Raw genomic sequence first — 18,130 nt, 5'->3', positions numbered from 1 at the left:
GGAAATTATATTTCATTGACAATTCCTTATTGTTTCACTGGGGGCGGGGGCGCCTAATAAAAAAAGGCACATTTATTGTGGTATGACTTGATTTCATATCCTTTACAAGTAAGGAGGCATGTGAACAATTGGTTGTTTCCGCTTGCGCTAAAGTACGGGTTTCATGAAAATACAGTCAATAAGACACAATAAACCCATTCTCTTTTATTTTATCATATCTTATTCTGATTGTCTCTCTGTTCAAATGATGTGCACATGATAAGACGGCAAGGGAATTAAGATGAACATTTTTGTCTGATCCAGCCAATGTATTGATAATTACTGGGGTGTTTCCCCCCCCCCAAATATTTGGAATATTCTCAAACATATTCTGCTGTACTCATGTTCCGTGCATAATGAGGCTGCATAATACTTCTTTTCCTGGCATATTTTCTCTCTCTCCTATTCTTTCTGTAAATTTTTCCTTTTCTTATACAGTGGATGCTCGGGTTGTGAATGTGATCCTTGTGGGATGCACGTTCGCAACCTGCAGCGTTCACAACCTGCAGCGCTGCGATTCAGTGCTTCTGTGCATGTGCAAGGTGTGATTCTGTGATTCTGCGCATGCGCGGGTGCCGAAACCTGGAAGTAACCCATTCCGGTACTTCCAGGTTTCAGCGCGTCTGTAAACTGAAAACACGCATCTAAAGCATCTGTAACTCAAGGAATGACTGTAATTTTAAAATATCAGTAAAAATTATATGGGGGGAAAAGATGAGGGTGTTTTGCTCTGGATCGATCGCTTTCCAGAATGATCTTTGATCAAAGATTCTGTGCTCTACAATTTTATGATTCTCTGATTCCCTCGACCTTTGCTTCCCTGCCTCCAAACCTCCTCCAGATTGCTCCCAGACAGACCCGGAGCAGACCCTGCTGAGAGAGCGTTTTGAGGACGCCCTTCGACTGGCGGAGCGCTTTACCCGGAGATACGACGAAATCCTCAAGGCTTTCCAGGAGGAGATGTTCAACACCACGAGTCTCCTGGACCAGCTCAACCAGCAGTTTGGCTGGGTGTCCCGCCTGGCCAACGTCACGCGGAATAGCGACAAACTTCTGCAGGTCACCATGGTGGGTATCTCCTTGCCCCTGTGCCTAGTCCGCCCATAATGCTCTGCCATGCTTTGCTCAGCCTAACTATGGTTTGTTTGCATGTGTGGATGCAGCCAAGCACACTGACCATGGTTTGTTTTCTACCAGCAAACCATGGTTTGTTGCCTTACGGACCATGGTTTAACAGTGGTTTGGCATTATGTCCAAACACAAAAACCTTGCTTAGCCATGGTTGTTTTTCGTTGTTGTTGTTAGCCGTGGTTGTTTGCTTGTTGTTGTTGTAATTTACAGTGGACGCTCGGGTTGTGAACGTGATCCATGCAGGATGCACGTACACAACCCACAGCGTTCGCAACCCGCGTCTGCACACACGTGGGTTGTGATTCAGCGCTTCTGCGCATGTGCAAAGCATGATTTAGCACTTCTGTGCATGCGCGACCACCGAAACACGGAAGTAACCCATTCCGGTAGCTTTGTTGTGGCTTTTGTTAATCTTTAGGTAGATTTTAGGGCCAGGAAACAGAGTTCACATATAGGTAGTAAAATGCCTGTCTTTCCTTTTACTGCCTATTTATGACCTCCGGGGTTTGCTAAATGCATTCCTCCTGGGTTCCTGTTTTATTTAGCCTAAACATTTATGCATGCTCAAAATAGGAAATAGTTCTTTGTAGTTAAGAAGCTTTCTCTGATCGGACTTTGTCCCCACGTGGGGTTTTTCTGAAATGCTATGGGGAAATCTGATTGGTTCTTTAAAACGCTGTGTAAAAGTTCTTTTGTTAATAAAAACGACCTGGGCCAGGGAGTGGGATGTGCACTTTCTCCCAGGGTCTTGCTGGTCAAGCCTCTTGTCTATTGTATTAATTGGGGTCCAGTCCTTCCTTCGCCTTCAGAACGCAACACCAGTCACAGCTGGGAGAAACCAGTGTGCAGCAAGAACTGCCTTCTGAATCGCTTGCATGTGCTAAGAGCCATTGATCTGCTTTCCCCCCTCTTCTCCAAGGTGGCGACCAAAACTTCTGACCCCGAGGACCCAGCCCAGCCGTCGGACACACAGGTGACCGTCCAGCTCTTTGACTCTGAGCCGCTGACCCTGTTGGTGCCGGGGGACCTGGAAGTGAAAGACCCCCGATTCATGGACCTGGTGACCAAGCAGGCCATCCGCCAGTTCAAGGCCAACGAAGTGTAAGTGTGTCCGGAGGGTGGTGTGGCTCAGTGGCTAGAGCCATCAGCTTTGCAGGGGAAAGGTTCTGGGTTCAAATGCGGTGGCACTTCCAGGTAGGGCTGGGGGAGGGACTCTGTGCTTGAAACCCCAGACAGCCATGGCTGCCAATCCGTGTAGACCAGGGTTTCCCAAACATCTTTTTTTTTTTGGACTACAACTCCCATCATCCTGAGCTAGCAGGGGATGATGGGAATTGTAGTCCAGAAATAGCTGGGGAGAGAGCATTGTGGAGTAGATCTGGTCCCATTTTTTAAGCAGGGGTTGGATGGCCACCAGGGATGGATGCTTTTAGCTGAGATTCCTTTCTTGCAGGGGGTTAGACTAGATGACCCTGGGGTGTCCCTCCCATCTCGTGATTCATTATTCTTATCCCCCTACAGGTACAATTCCCAGAGTTCCCTGTGAATGATTGATTGCTAAAGCACTCTTTTGGCCACATTCACACCATACATTTAAAGCACTATTTAGTTTATAAAAACTGCTTGATTTAAAGAGAGAGAAAAAGACTGGAGTGGTTTTAAAAAAAGATTTAAAAATTACTGACAGAAATTTCAGACTTTTGAAAAGTTAAAATAACGGTAGACCAAACAACAGATTAACTAGATAACATTTTAAACAGTAATAGCTTCTCAGAAAAAATTCTGGGAGTTGTAGTTTTCAGGGCGCCGAGATCCTTATTCCCCCTGCAGAGCTACAATTCTGAGAGCGATTTATGGCTTAACCATCCTTCCTTCTCCACGGTGAACTCTGGAAATTGCAGCTCTGCACGCCTTGAGAAAACTACAGTTCCCAGGGTTCTTTGGGGCCAGCCGTGACTGTTTAAAGCGCTTTCATAGCGGCTCTTTGGGCTCTACCATTCAGGACCGCGGGAGGGGGGGTCTCGTGTGGGATTGGAGTTCGCTCACTGGCGCGTTCCATCACGTGACACCCCTCCCTGCACCCAGTCCGAAGGGGTCCAGCCCAGACACAGGGCTACTTAACTTTGGGGGGGGGGAACTGAGCCCTTGAGCTTTAGCCGAGGCAGATGGCGCAGGGTCCCCCAAGAGGCCATGCCTCGAATTGGGGGCTCCAAACGGTGTGGCCCCCCTCTCAGAAATGAGCTGGGCTCCATGGGCTCTTCTTATGGAGCTTCCAAGGCCAGGGGCAGTCTACCTGGATTCCTAGCTTCCATGGGGTATTTGGCCGCTGTATTTGGCTATTCACCGTATTTTTTGCTCCATAAGACGCACCTGACCATAAGACGCACCTAGTTTTTAGAGGAGGAAAGGGGGAAAGCCCCCTTTTTCTGAGGATCAGCTCACAGTTGTTGAGCTTACTTTGCAAAGGGAAAAAATCCTGTTTTTATGGGGTTCAACTCACAGTTCTGCAGCTTCGTTAAGAAAGGAAAGGGAGCCCTTTCTGCAGTTTCCAGACAGATAATCTAATCAGCCAGTCCCATGTCGCTGGGGAAACAAACAGCCTCCGTCTGCAGAACATTCAAAAATGGAGGCCTGGGCAAGGGAGCGGGGCCAGAAAGGCATAGCTGTCAACCGTCCCTTATTTGGCGGGAAACTCCCTTATCCCAGCGCCATGTCCCGCTGCTGTCCCTTATTGATGATGTCCCTTAATTTCCCGGGTTTCACGCTCGCCCGGCTTTGGAGGGAAGCAGCGGCTCGGGGTCCTCCGCCTCGAGAGAGAGAGAGAGAGCGCGCACAAGCGGCCGCGTCTCCGTCTCTCCCTTTTCCCCCTCAGGGGCGCATTGTGAAGAGACAGGTGGCGGCGGGCGGGCAGTCAGCCCCTCTCTTGCAAGACTTCTGCTGCGCTGCCAGGGGAAGCCGGAGGCGGCAGCGGCTGAGGAGGCAGCCTGAGGGAGGAGGAAGAGGAGGGAATGGGGAGTGACGCAGAAGGGCGGCGCTTTAGCGGCTACAACGCTGCCGCAAGCACCTCATGCCAGGCTCGCGGGTGGCATGGGCGAGAATCTCCCTCCCTCCCTCTCTCTCGGACAGGGAAGGGCCGATGGAACTCCTTGCTCCAAGACGACGGCAGCCCCGACGTGCTGCTTAGCATCCCCTCCAACCAGTACAGCATCTTAATGTAGTGATTTCCCCCTCTGCATCCCTTTCATAACTCTATTTTTATAAATCATTTGTCCATCCATAGTTCAAATTTTTACTACAAGTTTTCTGTCAATCCTACCAATGTATGTAACTCTTTACAATAGCTTTTCAACTAAATTATAAACTTTCCCCATTCTTTATTAAAGAGGTCCTCTTCCTGGTTTCTAATTCTGCCTGTAAGCTTTGCCATCTGGACGTCGTTCGTCAGTTTTGTCTGACACTCTTCTTTGGTGGGAGTCGTAGACCTTTAGGATCATCTAGTCCAACCCCCTGCAAAACACAGTCAGTCGCAGCCAAAGCAGCATGGCTGCATCAGTGGCGGATTTATGTATAAGCTAAGCCAAAACCCCTTATTTTCGAGGCTGCTGGTCCCTTATTTTCAAATCTGTAAGTTGACAGCTATGCAGAAAGGGAGCCAGCAATCGACCACACATTCGTTCCATACGACGCACAGACCATAATTAGTTCCATAAGATGCACTTGCTTTTTAGGAGGAAAAAGGTGCGTCTTATGGAGCGAAAAATACACTAGTTCTTCTGCAACAAATAACTTTCTCTTTTCCCCTTCTCTCTCCCCCCCTTCCAACAGGGAGTAGCTTTGCCTCCCCCCCCCCACCCCGCCTGCCCCCCCTGGATCTCAGGCCACGACAAGGGAGAGAGAGAGAAGCCATAGCCTTCTGCCGTTGCTGCTGCCAATGCTCTCTTAGCACGCCTCCGAGGACCTTCGCCCGCCAAGCGCTGTCCGTCTGTCTTAGTAGTTTACACTGTACCGCCTGCCCTGTTTTTGCTGCTGGGTCTTTGCTGATCCGAACCTGAAATAAAAGATTATATTAGGCCCAATGTTCTGGGACGTATTGGTGCTGTGTGTGTTTCCTATAGGTTTGGTTTTTCTAGAGGAGAAACCTTAGGAACAACTTTCTGAGACTTAAGAGCCGTTGGACTCCCTCTGAAAATGAACGTTCCTCCCCTGCAGGTTTTTAAACAGAGGTCCGGTGGCTGACTGCTGGGGTTCATTAGCTGCGATTTTTGCATTGCGGAGGGTTGGGATAGATGACCGCTGAGGGTCCCTTCCAAGCCTATAGTGCTATGAATCTCTCTGTTTCAGTCATTAACCAGTAACTACAGGCATGCGAATTGGGTCCTTGGCGCTTGTGTACTTAATGTGCATGTGTACTACCACCTTGCAAAATGTGCCTGCCTTTGTAGCTTAGCCCTTAACACACTTTTAATATACAGTGGTACCTTGGTTCTCAAACTTAATCCGTTCCGGAAATTCCGTTCCAAAACCAAAGCGTTCCAAAACCAAGGTGCGCTTTCCCGTAGAAAGTAATGCAAAATGGATTAATCTGTTCCAGACTTTTAAAAAACAACCCTAAAGCAGACATTGAACATGAATTTTACTATTCAACAAGACCACTGATACATGAAATGAAAGCGTTAAACAATGTACTGCAGTCACACAATCAATCAGTAGCTGAACTGGGTTCCACACAGTCACAAAAAAATAAAAGCCGCAAAAACAAAAATGCAAAATAAATTACAAAAAGAGATGGACCTCAGCGTAGCACTCAAAACGGAGCACATTCGGCTTTCAAAAAAAGTTCACAAACCGGAACACTTGCTTCCAGGTTTGCAGTGTTTGGGTTCCAAGTTGTTTGAGTACCAAAGTGTTAGAGAACCAAGGTACCACTGTATAGAGACAAACAACAAAGTTCACTAAATAAAATTTCATGGTCTCTGCCTGCAAGCATGCCATAACTATAAAGTGCCTTTCCCCCCCACTAGATTCCACGGAGGGAAAATATGCTTTAAATGTATGGCGTGTCCGTAACCCCGTACTCAGTTTGCTCTTCCCTCAGGCTGAAAAGTCACTCACAGTTCTGAAAATTATTTTAGGACGCATCGCTGACAATACAAATTCGCAGCACCCATAGGCCGATATCACAGGTCTCTGTTAAAAAGGGTCGTCCACAGGCTGGATTTTGTAGGAAACAAAAATGTAGTCAGTGGCTCAGTAGCCCAATTTATTAGCTTTATTTCCATATTTCACACTGGGAACACAACAGTTGCTAACACAGGTGCATGAGCAGACCCGAATTTGCCTTCTCTGTCTCCAACACCACCCCTGAAGTGTAGCTCTAATTTTACGCCTTCGTCTCAGAGGCTTAGAAAGCCGAAAGACCCCCGTCACCAATGCAAATCCAGCCATGCAAACACATACAAGCAGAAGCCTGGAGAGGGTGCTCAGGTCTCCGTCGTCAATGCAGCAGCACGTTTAGCAACCGTGACAACCTTCACACAGTTGCATGTGCTCCTTGTGTGAAAAGCACATATGCACATGGTCAGACATTTGCAACCGGGCTGCAGATTTTGGATGTCTGGCGAGGAACACGGGTGACCCAAATTTCTCAACCACCACCGTTGGCACTTGAACCCGAATTGCAGTTCTAAAAAAACCCCCGATTTCAAAATTTAAAACTTTGCACTTCTCTCCTGGAGCAACCACATTCAAGAGCTGTTCCAGCAACGTGATTTTGTAAAGCAGAGTTCCTGCAAAAGGGCAGGCTTTTAGCTTCCTCCAGTACCATCACGGCTGGAAGTGGGCCGGTGGGTTTTGGAAACTTGAAGGTTTCCAGCCCTGTGCCGAGAGGGAAGAGCTATAGCCCAGTGCTAGGACACTTGCTTGGGCTACAGAAGATCCAAGGTAAACTCTCCAGTGTAGAGTTAGATGGACCCGAGGCTCTGACTCTGACAAGACACCTTCTTCCGAGAGCTCTGCACCCGTTATCATGACATCCCAGGGCGAGTGGGGGCAGCCTGGAGGTAGCAAGCCAGGCCAGGCCAGTCCGAAAAACGTGCATTGCAGTGAGCACCCTCACTCCCCAAAAACTCGATTTTGCATGCCCACCGCGGTCAACCACCCTACAGAAGTTGGAGCGCCGGATGTGTGGCTCAGCTCCTCCTCTGCTCCTGGATGGCCTTTGCCACGGACGCCACGGCGGCCTCGTTCATCTCGCAGGGGTAGAATCCGTCCTGGATGCTGTAGCAGGCATGCACTGTGCGCACCAGGGCTTCGTGCTGGACCTGCCGCTGGGTGTCCAAGATCTCTTGGGTGCTGCCCTTCGGCTTGTGGTGAAGGACGACCAGGACGGCCTTTCGTATTCCTGGGGTGGGGGGAAATGGAGCAGAAACATTATCATTATCATTGACGTTATTTAATATTATTATTATTATTATTATTACAGTGGTATAGAATCATAGAATCCTAGAATCATAGAGTTGGAAGAGACCACAAGGGCCATCGAGTCCAACCCCCTGCCAAGCAGGAAACACCATCAGAGCACTCCTGACATATGGTTGTCAAGCCTCTGCTTAAAGACCTCCAAAGAAGGAGACTCCACCACACTCCTTGGCAGCAAATTCCACTGTCGAACAGCTCTTACTGTCAGGAAGTTCTTCCTAATGTTTAGGTGGAATCTTCTTTCTTGTAGTTTGGAACCATTGCTCCGTGTCCGCTTCTCTGGAGCAGCAGAAAACAGCCTTTCTCCCTCCTCTATGTGACATCCTTTTATATATTTGAACATGGCTATCATATCACCCCTTAACCTCCTCTTCTCCAGGCTAAACATGCCCAGCTCCCTTAGCTGTTCCTCATAAGGCATCATTTCCAGGCCTTTGACCATTTTGGTTGCCCTCCTCTGGACACGTTCCAGTTGGTCAGTGTCCTTCTTGAACTGTGGTGCCCAGAACTGGACACAGTACTCCAGGTGAGGTCTGACCAGAGCAGAATACAGTGGCACTATTACTTCCCTTGATCTAGATGCTATACTCCTATTGATGCAGCCCAGAATTGCATTGGCTTTTTTACCTTTTTGGTACCTCTGGATGCGAACGGGATCTGGGTTGCGTTCGCTTCTGGATGCGAATGGGGCTCTGGAACGGATCCCGTTCGCATCCAGAGGTACCCTGTACCTTTTTAAAGCCCATGACATGAGCCTGTCGGCTGGATCAGGCCAGGGGATGCTCACCTGGTCTAGCATCCCATTTCCCCAGTGGCCAACCAGATGCCCTTACTGGGAAGCCCGCAAGGGGGGACGTGAATGCGAGCTGTTTGTCTGCGTGGGGCAGAGCGCAGACCTGCTTGCTCTGGAAGAGCTACTCACTGTTCAGCGCCGCCAGGGCACAGAGTGTGTCGCTGCCCACGCGGGAGGAGACAGGGCAGAAGAGGAGAAGGAAACGGTCAGACTTCTCTTCGTAACCCTCCTGCTGGAGGGAGATCCCGTGGCCTGCCAGGAGCTTGGAGACGTCGTTGACAATGTCCTTTTCGCAGCCTCCCGTCTGCCCAGTGGTCCAGACCTGCACGGGGAAGGCTGGGGAGAGGAGGAAGGGGAAAAGAGAATGGGGAGAGAGAGACCCCTTTCAGTTCATGGCTGGAATCCCACCCCTACTTGGCTGCATTATTATTTTTGTTTATTGATTTACAGTGGATGCTAGGGGTGCAAATTTGATCCGTGCGGGATGCATGTTCGCAACCCTCAGCAGCACGCTTGCACATGCATGGGTTGCGATTCGTCACTTCTGCGCATGCGCAAAGCACGGTTTAGTGCTTCTGTGCATGTGCGAGCGCCCAAACCCGGAAGTAACCTGTTCTGGTACTTCCGGGTTTCGGCGGGTGCGTAACCCGAAAAAACGCAACCTGAAGCGCCTGTAACCCGAGGTATGACCATACAAGGTGAGGGTAGCCGATGGGAGTTGTAGTCAAATCATCTTCCCGGCATCATCATCATCATCATCATCATCATCATCATCATCATCATAATATCTGGCTGGGTTTTCCCTGCCACTCTGAGTGGCTCCCAACAGAATATTAAAAGCACGAGAAAACATCAGACATTACAAACTTCCCTAAACAGGGCTGCTTTCATATGTCTTCTAAAAGTCAAATAGTTGTTTATTTCCTTGGTCATCTGATGGGAGGGTATTCCACTGGGTGGGCGCCACCACTGAGAAGGCCCTCTGCCTGGTTCCCTGTAACTTGGCTTCTCGCAATGAGGGAACCACCAGAAGGCCCTCAGCGCTGGACCTCAGTGTCCGGGCAGAACGATGGGGGTGGAGACGCTCCTTCAGGTCTACTGGGTCAAGGCCGTTTAGGGCTTTAAAGGTCAGCACCAACACTCTGAATTGTGCTCAGAAACCCACTGGGAGCCAATGCAGGTCTTTCTGAACCGGTGTTATGTGGTCTCGGCGGCCGCTCCCAGTCACCAGTCTAGCTGCCGCATTCTGGATTAGTTGTAGTTTCCGGGTCACCTTCAAAGGTAGCCCCACGTAGAGCGCATTACAGTAGTCCAAGCAGGAGATAACCAGAGCATGCACCACTCTGGCGAGACAGTCCACGGGCAGGGAGGGTCTCATCCTGCATACCAGATGTAGCTGGTAGACAGCTGCCCTGGACACAGAATTGACCTGCGCCTCCATGGACAGCTGTGAGTCCAAAATGTCTCCCAGGCTGCGCACCTGGTCCTTCAGGGGCACAGTTACCCCATTCAGGACCAGGGAGTCCTCCACACCTGCCCACCCCGTCCACCCAAAACAGTACCTCTGTTTTGTCAGGATTCAACCTCAATCTGTTGGTCACCATCCATCCTCCAACCGCCTCCAGGCGCACACTCAAAATGGCTGCATTTTGGCTGTGATTACCTGTGAGTGTGGGAGCAGAACTGGGCCAGGAGGAAGAAGCCCATCTCTGGGATCCGGGGCCCCTCTGGAGTCTCGCATTCTCTTGACGGAGCCAGTTGTTCTCTTGCACCAGGTGTGACACTCGAATGTCCTTCTCCTCCAGCTCCTGCTGAAGCTCCCCATTCTTTCCTAGTAGCTCGGACACCAGTTTTTCCTGGTCCTCCAACTTCTCCTGGACTTGTTGCTTCTCCTTCAGCAGACGGGACACTTCCTCTTTCTGCTTCTGCAGCTGCCGGTTCTCTTCCAGCCTGCGGGCCGTTTGCTCTTCCTGGGTGCTCTGAAGCTGCCGATTTCTCTCCTGCAGCTGGAAAACTAGCTCCCCTTGCTCGCTCAGCTGCCGGCGGAGCCGCTGGTTGGCTTCCAGCAGGGAGGGCTTTGCAGCTGGCAGGCTGCTTCTCGGGGGCTGATCGTTGGCCAACAGCTGGGCAGCGATTCGGACAACCACTTCCTGGGCCTGGAGGAATTGGGAGGCCAAGGGGTGCAAGGAACCCCTCAAAGTCTGCAAAAGAGGGAAGGTCCCAGGCTGTCAAGGCAGTCTAAGCAGTGAAGTGGGGCGAGCCCAGAGCCTTGTGGGAAACTCCTTGAGCTACATAACAGGCCTTGTAAGAGGAGTCTTGGAGGTGGGACTGACTCCGACTGCACTAAGCTGAGGTTGCTGAACACTTGGGCTGTTGGGGGGCTTTTCTAGTTTATGACCAATTAATTAAATGAAAGAGTTTTAATTGGGTTTTGAAAAAGAAGAAAACGATGCAGTTAACTTTTCCTGTTTTGAATGTCATCAGGATATTATTCCTGTACTACAGGGGGTTGGACTAGATGCCCCTCAGGGTCCCTTTCAGCACTACAAGACTATGATGCCTCTCAGTTACTTGCCTGTAGCTGTGACTCCAGAGAGACCGCCTCTGTCTGACTTGATGCTCCATTTGCCGTGGTGCAACTCTCTGCCGTGTCTTGAACCTGGTCCTGTGAATAGAAATTAATAATAATAATAATAATAATAATAATAATAATAATAAACAAACAACTTTTAAAATTTATATCCCGCCCTCCCCAGCCGAAGCCGGGCTCAGAGCGGCTAACAACAATAAAAGTAACACAGCATTCTAAAATCAATTTGTTCTAAAATCAGTTCAAAATCAAATTAATGGCAACCATTGAGCTAGAGTTCTGTGAGGATCACAGAAGGAGGGGGTCAGACTGTGCCTTGGTCAAAGGCCAGGCGGTACAGCTCTGTCTTGCAGGCCCTGCGGAAAGATGTCAAATCCCGCAGGGCTCTAGTCTCTTGTGACAGAGCGTTCCACCAGATTGGGACCACGACCGAAAAAGCCCTGGCTCTGGTTGAGGCCAGCCTAACCTCCCTGTGGCCGGGACCTCCAAGATGTTTTTGTTTGAAGACTGTAAGGTCCTCCGTGGGACATACCAGGAGAGGCGGTCCCGTAGGTACGAGGGTCCTAGGCCATATAGGGCTTTAAAGGTTAAAACCATCACCTTAAACCTGATCCTGTACTCCACTGGGAGCCAGTGCAGTTGGTATAGCACCGGGTGAATGTGATCTCGCAGTGAGGACCCCGTAAGGAGTCTCGCTGCAGCATTCTGCACCCGCTGGAGTTTCTGGGTCAGTCTCAAGGGCAGCCCCACATAGAGCGAGTTACAATAATCCAGTCTGGAGGTGACCGTCGTGTGGATCAGGTCAGGGCGAGAGAGGTAAGGAGCCAACTGCTTAGCTTGGCGGAGATGAAAAAATGCCGCCTTTGTTATAGCTGCAATATGCACCTCCTTGGAAAGGGAGGCGTCGAAGACTACACCCAAATTCTTAATGGACGGTGCTGGCGCTAATTGCGCCCCCGCAAGAGATGGGAGTTGCCCCCCCCCATCCCATATCGTCCCGTCCCAGCCAGAGGACCTCTGTCTTCGAAGGATTTAACTTCAACCGGCTCCCACGTAACCATCCAGCCACAGATTGCAGACATCTGATCAGTGTGTCTGGGGCCGAGTCAGGATGGCCGTCCATCAACAGATAGAGTTGGGTGTCATCAGCATACTGATGGCAACCCAGCCCAAAACTCCGGACAGGTGAGCCCAAACAGGTTCATGCTGCTTTTAAGGGTCTCATCACTGTTTGTTGGGCTCCAGATCTTTTTACTCTTGACCACCAGCCATGCTCCCTGGAGCTGTGGGAGCATAGCTGTCAATTTACAGATTTGAAAATAAGGGACCAGCAGCCTCGAAAATAAGGGATCAGCAGCCAAAATAAGGGATCACAGGTCCCAAAGTAAAGAGCTCAGATAATAGCAACAGTTCTGCTATTCCTCATTGCCAAAGTTGCGCTTTGTGCGTGGAGGGAAAGGGGCGGGTTTAACCCTTTGCGTGGAAGCCTGCTCTCATTTCATTTTAAAGCACATAAATATATATCAGTCACCCCCACCTCTCCGCTTTTCTTTTCCTGATGGGAGCAGAGAAGAGAGAGACCCTGTCTGGGCAGAGGCGAGGTCATGTGGCGGGGAGCCGCGCTCACCTCTTGCGAAAGAGAGGGGGCGGCAGAGGGTCTCTCTCTGATGCGTCACACTGCCGCCAAGCTCCCAGAGTGCGCATGGGCGCGCACCCCAGCACAGTTGGAGCCTCCTTCCTCCCTGGCCGGCAGGGAGGGAGGGAGAGGAGCTGCTTCTTTTGACACCCGGGAAATTTAAGGGACATTATCAATCCGGGACAGCAGTGGGACATGGCGCTGGGATAAGGGACTTTCCCGCCAAATAAGGGACGGTTGACAGCTATGTGTGGGAGCCTCCTAAGATGTTTGGCTGGCACCTTGTATGCCTCCTTCCGGCACTCCTGCAGCCAAGCAGGTGTCAAAAGTCTTGCTGTGCTTTCCTTTGAAACCCCTCGGCGAGGCCAAGAACCCCAAGAAGTATTGCCACCTGGGAAGCCCAGGACCTTGATGGAGGCTTGCACCCCAGGGTGGTCACTTTGGTGCTGCAAACACAGTGCTTTGTCTTCACCTCTGGAGGAACACTCCATTGTCCCTCGAGACAGAGATGGATGCCAGCGACAACCCTCCATCTTTGATAATTAATATAATCAGCATTGCTATTTTATTGGTTTCTCACCTGCCCTTCAGCATAAGGGCAAATTGCAATGATATAAAAGCACAATATTGAAAAAAAATTAATGAACTTCCCATCAGCAGCTTAAGAAGATGACTCTGTTACTTGCCTGTGGCTCTGAGTCCAGAGAGTCTTTTTCTGCCCGACTCGATGTTCGCTTTGACGGTGAACCACCTCTGCTCTCTGCCTCACCTTGCTCCCGGCGCTGTGAACACAGAGGGTGCTCTCAGAAACAGCACAAACAGGTATTGCTGAACTTAAATCGCCCATGAACACTGGCCATGCTGTCCAGGGCTGAAGGGAGTTATAGCGTGAGACGCCGGGAGGGCGCCAGGTTGTACTATACTATTGCGTCGGGCAATAAGCCTTCCTGCCCTGGACTTTGTTTCCCCCACATGCAACAACAGAGTAATAATAGTAATAGGTACTGGCAGAATCCGTGACCAAGGGAAAGAGACGGTGGAGGAAGACTGGAAGAAATTTAAAGTTTATCTTAAGAATTGCTGTAAAATTAATGAATGTTAAAATGTCTTGGGTAATGCAAAATAGAATTGCAGTGACAAACAATTGGACATGAAAAAAAAAAGAGTTAAAGAAAGTGCTACAAGAAATTGAAATTAGGGGTTGCTGGAATGATTTAAAACAGGGATGCAGAAAGGGGAGGTATGGGGAAGTCGCTGAAAGAAGGTTTTAGGAAAGAAAGGTCAAGAAATTATACATGTTTATATGTTTGTTTGTCTATGTATTGTGTTGTATTGTCTTTTAATATGTGTTGAAAAACCAATAAAAAATTTATATATATAAAAAAATAATAGTAATAGGTAAAGGACCCCTGACCATTAGGTCCAGTCGCAGACGACTCTGGGGTTGCGGCGCTCATCTCGCTTTACTGGCCGAGGGAGCCGGCGTACAGCTTCCGGGTCATGTGGCCAGCATGACTAAGCCGCTTCTGGCGAACCAGAGCAGCGCACGGAAACGCCGTTTACCTTCCCACCGGAGCGGTACCTATTTATCTACTTGCACTTTGACGTGCTTTCGAACTGCTAGGTTGGCAGGAGCAGGGACTGAGCAACGGGAGCTCACCCTGTTGCGGGGATTCGAACCGCTGACCTTCTGATCGACAAGTCCTAGGCTCTGTGGTTTAACCCACAGAGTCCCAATAATAAAACCCGCGTCCCAATAATAGTAATAATGACCAGTAATAGCAGCAAAGCTTCTCACATTTTGTTGGGAGTTTTTGCTGTTGTTACTGATATTGACTTTTTGTATCTTTATTTTTAGGTGGAAATTGTTCAGTTTGGCTATGTAGTTTTTAAAGTGTTTTGTTTATTTTTGTGACTACTTTGCATGTTTGCAATTATGTAAATCTTTTCATTTTGTAAGTCGCCTTGACCATTGTTTTAACTCTGGAAAGGCAGTGTAGAAAGAAAAAATGATGATGATGATGACATTCCTGCATTGCAGTGGGGCTGGACTAGATGCCCCTTTGAGGTCCCTTCCAACTTTGCAATCCTGCGATTCCAAGGAGGCAAGTGACAAAAGGAATAATAGAATCGTAGCGTTGGATGGGACTCCCCCAGGTCATCTAGTCCAACCCCCTAAAAGGCAGGAATCTCAACTTAAGCATCCATGACAGCGAAGCAGCACGAAGACCCCCATTGAGGGGGTGCCTGGAAGTTAAAACCAGCCCCTGAGTTTCCTGGCGTTGATTTTAGGACTTGCCTGCACAACTGACTGTGGAGGGTTGGTTTTCGTCTGGCTTGAAGTTCCTCCCATTGGTGGATAATAGCGGTTGTTCAATTTCGAAGGCTGTAGACACGAGAAGAAGCCTCTTAAAAGCAGAATGAACATAAAGCAAGCGAGACCAGCCTTACTAAGGAGACAATAGCCATGCACTGGGAATGCTGCCTTGGAAGAGAATCGAAGGGGACCCAGTGGTCATCTAGTTCAACCCCCTGCAAGGCAGGAGTCTACACTTGAGTCTCAACCTGGAAGCACACTCCATTGCCTCTTGAGACAGAGACGGATGCCAGCAACAACCCCTCCATCTTTGATGATTAATATAATCACCATTGCTAGCTTATTAGTTTCTCACCTGCCCTTCAGCACGAGGTTCCCATGGCAAATTGCAATGATATAAAAGCACAATATTGGAAAAAATGAGCCCAGAGAGCCTTTTTCTGCCCGACTCGATGTTCGCTTTGACGGTGAACCACCTCTGCTCTCTGCCTCACCTCGCTCCCGGTGTCCCTTAAAAACAGCACAAACAGGCATCGCTGAACTTCATCACCCATGAGAATTGGCCATGCTGTCCAAGGCTGATGGGAGTTATAGCGTGAGATGCCGGGAGGGAGCTTGCAAAACTATGATTCCTGGCACCCCCCCCCCTAGATTTTGGCCCAGGTTTTATTTTATTATTTAAAATCATTTTTATTGAATGGTTTTATGTTACAAAAAACCATACAACCATACTACCACTAAATATAATTAAGAAATAAAAATTACATACATCAATATTTAGTTTGTTATTTACTGTCTTATTTCCTCCCAAACATCCCATACAAAAACACACATATGTGCAGACACCCACACACCCACACCCAAAATGATAATAATAAAAGTAAATATCCCCCCCTTTCATCTTCCAAAATCTTTTCTTCAACTTTGACTTCCTGTCAAGTCCCTTTGCATATATTTTATCTTACAATCGAATGTGCGCAAAACAATAAACCTTTCTATACAAATTTTCCAATGCATTCTGAAGACATAATAAATCCTTACTTGTTGTCCGCCTCCTTTTAGTTCTTTTATCACTCAAATGCTAGCACGGAGTCAAAACTATTATTGTATTTTTGAACGTATCTTCTGTAACCATCCCATTTTGGCCCGGGTTTTAAGGCGTGTGATAGGTAAAGGTAAAGGGGCCCCTGACCATTAGGTCCAGTCGTGGCCGACTCTGGGGTTGCGACGCTCATCTCGCTTTATTGGCCAAGGGAGCCGGCGTACAGCTTCCGGGTCATGTGGCCAGCAGAACTAAGCCGCTTCTGGCGGACCAGAGCAGCACACGGAAATGCTGTTTACTTTCCCGCCGGAGCGGTACCTACTTATCTACTTGCACTTTGACGTGCTTTTGAACTGCTAGGTTGGCAGGAGCAGGGACCGAACAACGGGAGCTCATCCCGTTGCGGGAATTTGAAGCGCCGACCTTCTGATCAGCAAGTCCTAGGCTGTGTGAGACAAATGTAAAGGTAAAGGGACCCCTGACCGTTAGGTCGAGTCGCGGATGACTCTGGGGTTGCGGCGCTCATCTCGCTTTATTGGCTGAGGGAGCCAGCGTACAGCTTCCGGGTCATGTGGCCAGCATGACTAAGCCACTTCTGGCAAACCAGAGCAGCGCACGGAAACACTGTTTACCTTCCTGCTGGAGTGGTACCTATTGATCTACTTGCACTGGTGTGCTTTCGAACTGCTAGGTTGGCAGGAGCAGGGACCGAGCAACGGGAGCTCACCCCGCCGTTGGAAATTCGAACCGCCGACCTTCTGATCGGCAAGTCCTAGGCTCTGTGGTTTAACCCACAGCGCCACCCGCGTCCCCATTAAGGCGCGTGATGCTGGGGCCGAAATGGTTCTCCCCATTTTATGTCCACGACAGCCCTGCAAGGTGGGTGAGGTGCCCCCCTTTACCTGAGACACACCCACACCCGGTGCTAAGCGAGCGGCTCCCTTTCCCTTTCCCTTTCTTTCTAGCCGCTTTCACTTCCCAAGAAAGGGGTGCGAACTTTGCTCTGGTTCAGGAACGCCCCCCCCCGGGGGTCCCGTCACCAGCAAAGGAAGCTTTGCCTTCCCCAAATTTCTGCATTGGGTGGGGCTCTCTGCACGGGACGAGAGGCGTCTCTCCTGATGCCGCCGCCGCCGAGCATGTGCAGAGTGCCTCGCCCATCCCTCGCCTCCCTCCATCTCACCTGGCTACGGGATGCTTGTCGGAGGAGCTCCTCTGCCTTGCTCCCGTCTCCCCACCTCCCGGACATAACTCGGTGAGGCGGATCCGGCGCTCAGTCGATCCCCGACCCTGCCTGCTTCGCAGCGCCCAGGGCCCCGATCCCCGGAAAGAGCCGCGCCCTCCGGGCTGGATCTCTCCTCTGGCCGGCCAAAGTCCGAGGAGTTGACCTGCGGAACGCGCTGCAGGGGGAATTGGAAGCCGGCTTCTCCCAGGCTGGGACCCCCCGGGATTTGGGGTGCTGGGATCCCCCGGGTGGAAGCCCTCGCCCCTCTCCACGGCCTTGAGCGCGCACGGTTCCCGACAGCTGCGCGCACCGCGGAAAAGGAAAGCGAAAGTCCCGCGGTGGAAGATCCGCTGCAGCTGGTCTCTTTCGCCGCCCCCTAGAGGTCACTCGCCCCATAGATCCATCCTTCCCCTTACTTTGCTGGCTTTGCGCCTTGGATAAATTCTGGTGCCTGGGAGCAGGACCTTGCAGCGCCAGGCAGAGGCCCTGGGCCAGGTAGATAATGTGCGTCCCCCCCTTTTTTACCCTGGGGATAACTGAAGTCTTATAAATAAGTATATAAAGTAATTTTTTTATAATGTATTATAATTTTAAAGCCCTTCCTGGATCACTGCCTTGAGAAGCTATCAGCTCTGCTGTGCAGGGCCACCCAAGATGGACAGGTCATAGTGGAGAGTTTTGACCAAACGTGATCCACCTGGAGCAGGAACCGGCAAGCCACTCCAATTAGAACTGGATATGGAACAACTGATTGGTTCAAAATTGGGAAAGGAGTACGGCAAGGCTGTATATTGTCTCCCTGCTTATTTAACTTATATGCAGAATTCATCATGCGAAAGGCTGGGCTGGATGAATCCCAAACCGGAATTAAGATTGCCGGAAG

At 49.9% G+C, this 18,130-nt stretch overlaps 2 protein-coding genes across 4 annotated transcripts in view; one reads left to right on the top strand and one right to left on the bottom strand.

Annotated features, from left to right (window-relative positions):
- Window positions 1-5,246, top strand: part of CLU (clusterin) — a 33,276-nt gene extending 28,030 nt beyond the window's left edge. For both annotated transcript variants that reach the window (XM_083605366.1, XM_083605367.1), the window contains exons 7-9: window positions 881-1,107; window positions 2,090-2,271; window positions 4,996-5,246. In XM_083605366.1, the coding sequence (XP_083461492.1) occupies window positions 881-1,107; window positions 2,090-2,271; window positions 4,996-5,002 (416 nt within the window). In that variant the 3' untranslated portion in view covers window positions 5,003-5,246. The remainder of the gene's footprint in view (window positions 1-880; window positions 1,108-2,089; window positions 2,272-4,995) is intronic.
- A 1,178-nt stretch (window positions 5,247-6,424) lies between these two features.
- LOC310758623 (uncharacterized protein) lies at window positions 6,425-17,605 on the bottom strand. Of its 2 annotated transcripts, none has more exons than XM_083605386.1 (7): window positions 17,206-17,605; window positions 14,962-15,052; window positions 13,353-13,468; window positions 11,016-11,105; window positions 10,104-10,641; window positions 8,570-8,776; window positions 6,425-7,570 (listed from the first exon to the last, which is right to left on the bottom strand). In XM_083605386.1, exons 1-7 carry the CDS (start codon window positions 17,269-17,271, stop codon window positions 7,359-7,361), a joined length of 1,320 nt encoding a protein of 439 aa, XP_083461512.1. In that variant the 5' UTR covers window positions 17,272-17,605; the 3' UTR covers window positions 6,425-7,358. The 2 variants fall into 2 exon arrangements, with proteins under 2 accessions (XP_083461512.1, XP_083461513.1); XM_083605387.1 differs by having other exon boundaries at window positions 13,353-13,448; window positions 14,972-15,052.
- Window positions 17,606-18,130: the final 525 nt, after the last annotated feature.

This window comes from Podarcis filfolensis (assembly GCF_964270895.1).
Source record: "Podarcis filfolensis genome assembly, chromosome: 3".
Taxonomy (NCBI): domain Eukaryota; kingdom Metazoa; phylum Chordata; class Lepidosauria; order Squamata; family Lacertidae; genus Podarcis; species Podarcis filfolensis.
The sequence above is the reverse complement of the archived record's forward strand: the minus strand, read 5'-3'. Positions and strand labels throughout refer to the sequence as shown.

Excerpts from the sequence above, each read along its gene's own strand:
- LOC310758623 (XM_083605386.1), bottom strand. The coding sequence starts at position 17,271 with ATGTCCGGGAGGTGGGGAGACGGGAGCAAGGCAGAGGAGCTCCTCCGA. Across the intron at positions 11,106-13,352 it reads CTCTGGACTCAGAGCCACAG|GACCAGGTTCAAGACACGGC; the intron begins GCAAGTAACAGA and ends TTCTATTCACAG. Across the intron at positions 10,642-11,015 it reads CTCTGGAGTCACAGCTACAG|ACTTTGAGGGGTTCCTTGCA; the intron begins GCAAGTAACTGA and ends CCTCTTTTGCAG.